Genomic DNA, 5,472 nt, shown 5'->3' with positions numbered 1-5,472 from the left:
TACGGTTATTACTAGAATAAGTCCAAATTGTTAATGGCACAAGTTCCATTGGCAATTTTTATATTGTCCATCTTTGAGAAAAGGGAACTGCTAACATATTTAGAATTAGAAGAGTAGTCATACATATCTTCTTTTTCATATTTAGATATATCATAGTCAATTCTTTTTTTTTATTATTTTAATTAATGCCAATGAAGAAAAGACAAGATATGATAATTTATCAACAGTGATCCATCTTTTATTGAATTAAAAAAAAAACTAAATTACCAGTGAAACTACATGTTTTTTTTTTAGTCAAATAAATTAGACAACTTTCAATCTTAGACATTACAAACTCACGCATATGTTGTCCCATTCATCCAAAACATAGCATAATTAACTACTTAGCTAAGCCCAATAAACGAAACAATTAATTGTTCAATAATGTATTTGGGCCAAAACAAGGCCCATAATAAAGAAGAGGTCCATATTAATCACTAACTAAACCCAAGCCCAAAAAGCTTAAAAGAAAAAAAATCGAACAGATATTTCAATGATTTTTTTATTCATCTTTAATGGTGTTTGGTTAAAAAGAAAAAACCTCTAATATTTTTGCTTGATTTAGGTAAAACATTATGGCCAGCAATTTAATCAAGTCTAAATTGTCCGGCTTCAATAAATAGGACTATGAAAAGTCATATATTGTTCCTTTTAGTTTTTCACCCTTTTTTTTTTTGTTAAAACCATTAAAACTATAATAACAAATAATATGATAAGTTGCATTATAAAACGTTGCAATACAAGAACTCATTCACAATGCAAATCAAATAATAAAGTTTTACAAAGTTTACAAGAATCTATATTCTAAAGTCATCTTCTTATACATGCCTTGGTGGAAATCAGTACACTCCTTGAGAAAGATGCACCTGCAATGGTCACTTTCCTACCCAAAATTCATTAGACTCTAGTTTACACCAAAATCACAATGCAATCATATTGGAACTCTTGCATATGAAGGACTATGATATCAGAATTGTGCATGTATATTCGAGGTGTTGGAAAGTGGGAACAAGTATCTGAGAGTATTCAAGGAACTAGCTTCCTGATTCAAAATCTGATTTCAACATTTATAGCCAGAGTTACACTATCTTTGTGGCAATGCCTAAAGCAAGTTGCTCATAGTTCAAGAAACTGACAAGGAATACTTACAAACTAAATCCCTCGGCCCGTGTCTACAACATGTGCGCGTCTGCACGTCTACAACTGCAATATATGCCTTTGACATGGAATGTGTCATGAGGAGGCATATCATTCTTCTTCTCCAAAGTCCATGAGGAAATCAGTCAAGTTCTCAGAATCATCTATAGCCTCATCCAGAGACATAGGACCGTCCTTCTTTGGTTTTGGCTACAGGATTGAGGATAGAAGGAATGTTATAATTGAGATGAAGCATGTGATAAAAAAAATCTATCTCAATTCTCAAATATGGACATGTATGATTTGATAAAAGCCAATAGGAGATTGATTTGACACTACTAATTTCGAAAATAGATGAAGCTATCCGATTTACAAGAATACCTTTGACTGGCGAAGCTCAGGAGTACTTTTCAAGACGCTCCAATTACGAGTGATCTTCTCTTCCTCTTCCTCTTCTTCTCCCTCTTCTTCATCTTCAACATCACTATCCTCTTCATCCTGTTTAATAAAAAGAGGAGGAAAAAGAAATATAAAATGTTACAATCACATTCGAGGGTAAATATTGTATACAGTTTACACGAGCAAATGAAATGACCAAGAGATAATGGACGAAGCTCACATCATTTTCACCAATGTCAACGGCTTTGGCCATAGCTTCATCTACATCTGTCACCTGTCAATTTAAAATGAATAGTATTAAACTATCTTAGCATACAATACTTTCCTTTAAAAGCTTCTGACCTCAGAGGTTTAAGGTTCCTTTTAATTTATCTTGATGACAAAAATTGCAAGAGTCATATTTCACAAATGATCCATGCAATCTGTATATTCTCTATTGGTATTAATATAATTTCCATGCTTATTACTTCTGACTACCGTACCACATGCTGTTCAGGCTTCTCCTTTGCCAGAATAGTGTTGAGTTCCTCCCTTGTAATAATGTGTCCATGCTGACCATATAAAGAAAAAATTTTCAGTACATATTGCAGTATTTAAGCACATAATGCATGGAATGACAAACTTATGCCAAATAACCCTTGCGTACTCCATCCCCAATACTTCCATATTTAACTAAGCAGTTAATCTTTAACGGTTACTCACATTTAGCAATCAAATTTTCAGGAAATAAATAAAGAAATAGCAGAAACAAAGTGGAAATTGAGTTTAGATCAAATTACCTCCATCAGATAAGCCAGCATATTTGGTGTTGGTTCATGGAAATCCGGTCCCCTGTAGTCGATCACTTCATTTGGATCTTGAATATAGTTCACGGTTGGGTAAACTGGATCTCCACCCCATACTGCAAGAATGAAAGTAACTTTTTAACTAATTGATATTCTGAATTTAGTATATCTAGAATCTAATGTGACCAAAAGCACATGAATGGTAGATCTCAATGCAAGCTGAATGATATTTACAGCCATGGAGTATGGGATGCTTGGCCTGATGATATGAGAAGACTAAAAAACTAAAACAGGATACTGACATAACACACTTTAGTTGTTAAGAGTACATACTTTGCTTTATCTGTTCCTCCTTCATTCGCATTGCTAAAGGATCCCTTTTAATACGCACATCAGTTCCCATCATTACGCGATACTCCCGATCAGTTTGGTGGCTGAACATTTCAATTAGTTGAGCAGTTTCATCTTCACCAGTCTCTTCAAAATGCTTCTGAATAGCTTCACGAGATGTGTCCCCTTTCCATGCTTTTACCCATTCTGAATAGTATGCCATCGGACCAATCTCTTCCAGTCTATCTTCCTCAGCCTGAAGCCTATAATAATGAAGAGTATGCTTTTAGGAGATTCAATAGTAAATGTCTTCAGATTTTGCAAAGCAGTCATCACAAATGAAACTATGAAGCAAGGATCTCTCATATGTCTATGTATGCGCAAATTATATGTGAATTGTGAAGTTAGTTTTGATGAATGAATTATACCATGAAAAATTCGATCTAATTTCATACACTGATGTCACCCTTAGTTTTACATTTCTCATGTACTACAGAAATGCATCACTTTCATTTCTATGCTTATCAGAACAATGTTGTGAGAATAATGGTCAGCAATACCTCTCTTCCTTATAAAGATGGCGTCTTGCTCGGTAAAGAGACGTTTCTGTCAATGTTGGGTGCTCACCATAAAGCTTTACTTGCCCAGTTTCTGCCATGGCTTTCAGGAAAACCTGAAAAGATTATTCAGTTCAGTCAAAATAGAACTTACAAGCTTCAATATATCTAACAACTTATTCTCAATGAACATAATTTTGAAGACTAACAAACAGTAGTATCTAATTTGAGGACTAGGAGTATCTGAGCTTCATGCTGCGAGGAAAATTAATTCATAGGTATCCTCTCCATAAACCGTATTCATACACACTAACCGTATCAGCATCTGGTTTCCTCCTTTGCCACCTGGACCATTGTTCTTTCTCTGGCTTCTTCCAGTTCCACCATAGTTCTTCCTCAGGAAGTGTGCCCTCTATTTTCTTTTTAACTCTTGGATCAATAAACGGGTGAGGATTTCCAATTTTCTTATCAAGGTCATATCCTGCCTCTTCTTCTTCCTCCGGTTCTGACTGATAAACAACAAACTCAGACGAAGAATCTTGGGCATCCTCAGTGGATTCAACCAAAGAAGCCTCATCAGATGGTGCAGGGTCAGACGATTCTACATCAATACTTGAAGAAGAAGCAGCAGCTGTTTTGTAATTCTTCCTCCTACTTCCAGGCTGGCTACCATAAGACGGAGAACTTGACGATTCGCCACCTGGCAGAGGCGCCCTGGCAGCCCTCACCTGACTAGCAGTTCCCTCAGGCCAATACTCTTGATCTGGAACACTTGCTCGAGCACCGGAGGCCGGCTCAAGCTGGCCAGAGGTGGAGTCCATGTAACTGTAGTAAGGTGGACGCTCAACAGATACATGCTCAATATTATGATCATCTTTCTTTTCACATTTTATACAACTATATGAAGGAAACCTCCTTGAATTGCTGAAACCAACTCTAACTTGCAAAATCCCAGCAGGGAATGAACCAACCAAGTAGGATGATGTCTACAAAGAATTGCACTACTATAACTTAGCTCATATTATATAACAAATTCAAAATTAACATAATAATTTAAGATAAACTACCTTAAACACAAATATGAGAGGGAAAAAAAAGATATATAATTTGGCAGCTCAGTCACCTAAAAATTGGATTTTTATTCTTTTCAAACAATAAAGACAAAGAACCACATACCTCATACATGTCAAACTTACATATAGGGAAAACTAAAGCAATCCAGAAGCTAAAAAATTGAACTTTGAACACCCCATTAAAGAGAAAGAGTAACCAAAAGGGAAAAAGTAAAGGAAGTGAACCTGGAAGTGATTGAAGGGAGACTTGGGAAGGAGATTGGAATGAATGGAATTGGAAGCCATAAGGTCTCACGAAAAAACGGGTTTTTAGAGTTCAAAGAAGATCCTTTGAGCTGAGTAGGTGGTTGGTTGGTTTTGCGAAAGAAGAAGAAGAAGAAGATGCGAGAATGAGAGAGGATGATTCAACTTTCTCCCTCTTTAATCCTTAAACCTCACTCAATGCAATCTGCAAAACTATGCAATGTGCAGTGGCATTGACGCATTGCCACCCCCCTTATCATTTTCCTCTTCTCTCTCTCACCCTTTATCGTATTTTCTTTCAAAAAATGCTAATTCACGAAACAATTAAGACTATGATAATTGGATAATGACTAAGGATTTATTTTCTATTCATGGGCCATTTATATCACATTCATTTTTTTTTAAAAAAATACAATAACTTATCAATAAATAGTTAAATTAGCCTCTAAAAAATTATTTATTCTTTAAATTGGTCTTCAAAATTTTTTTTAATCAAATTCATTCTTTAAAGATTTTAAATTAGTTATGCTAATATTTATGTCACTTTATTTATTAATAGTGTCAAAATTTACTAATGTAACACATTAAGTGACATTCTAACATATATTAATATGATTAGTTTATAAAATTAGATCAAATCAAAACTTAATTAAAGAGAAAACTTGAGGCATTGGAATTCCTTAATTTGGAGTTGATTTGATATAATTTCATAAATTAATCATGTTCAATTAAGACTTTTAGATGTATGTTAGAGTGTCATTTAACACGATACATTAGTAAATTTTGACACCATCAACAAACAAAGTGACGCAAAAACTAACATGACTAATTTAAAATCTTTAAATAACGAATTTGATAAAAAAAAATCTTTCAAATACCAATTCGGAAATATTTGGTAACAAAAGAAAA

At 34.4% G+C, this 5,472-nt stretch overlaps 1 protein-coding gene across 1 annotated transcript; it reads right to left on the bottom strand.

Annotated features, from left to right (window-relative positions):
* Positions 1 to 737: 737 nt before the first annotated feature.
* On the bottom strand, positions 738 to 4,891 carry LOC130954122 (protein PLASTID TRANSCRIPTIONALLY ACTIVE 12, chloroplastic). Its single transcript, XM_057880860.1, has 9 exons — positions 4,546 to 4,891; positions 3,562 to 4,233; positions 3,251 to 3,363; positions 2,694 to 2,953; positions 2,355 to 2,476; positions 2,058 to 2,126; positions 1,796 to 1,849; positions 1,558 to 1,674; positions 738 to 1,386 (listed from the first exon to the last, which is right to left on the bottom strand). Exons 1-9 carry the CDS (start codon positions 4,603 to 4,605, stop codon positions 1,288 to 1,290), a joined length of 1,566 nt encoding a protein of 521 aa, XP_057736843.1. The 5' UTR covers positions 4,606 to 4,891; the 3' UTR covers positions 738 to 1,287.
* Between the last annotated feature and the right edge of the window lie 581 nt (positions 4,892 to 5,472).

This window comes from Arachis stenosperma, chromosome 10 (assembly GCF_014773155.1).
Source record: "Arachis stenosperma cultivar V10309 chromosome 10, arast.V10309.gnm1.PFL2, whole genome shotgun sequence".
Classification (NCBI taxonomy): Eukaryota; Viridiplantae; Streptophyta; class Magnoliopsida; order Fabales; family Fabaceae; genus Arachis; species Arachis stenosperma.
Note: the sequence above shows the minus strand (reverse complement) of the source record. Positions and strands in the feature narration are given on the sequence as shown.

Coding starts and splice junctions, on each gene's coding strand:
- LOC130954122 (XM_057880860.1), bottom strand. CDS start 4,605: ATGGCTTCCAATTCCATTCATTCCAATCTCCTTCCCAAGTCTCCCTTC. Junction 2,477..2,693: donor GGAGGAACAGATAAAGCAAA/GTATGTACTCTT, acceptor TCATTCTTGCAG/TATGGGGTGGAGATCCAGTT. Junction 1,675..1,795: donor TTGACATTGGTGAAAATGAT/GTGAGCTTCGTC, acceptor TTTATTAAACAG/GATGAAGAGGATAGTGATGT.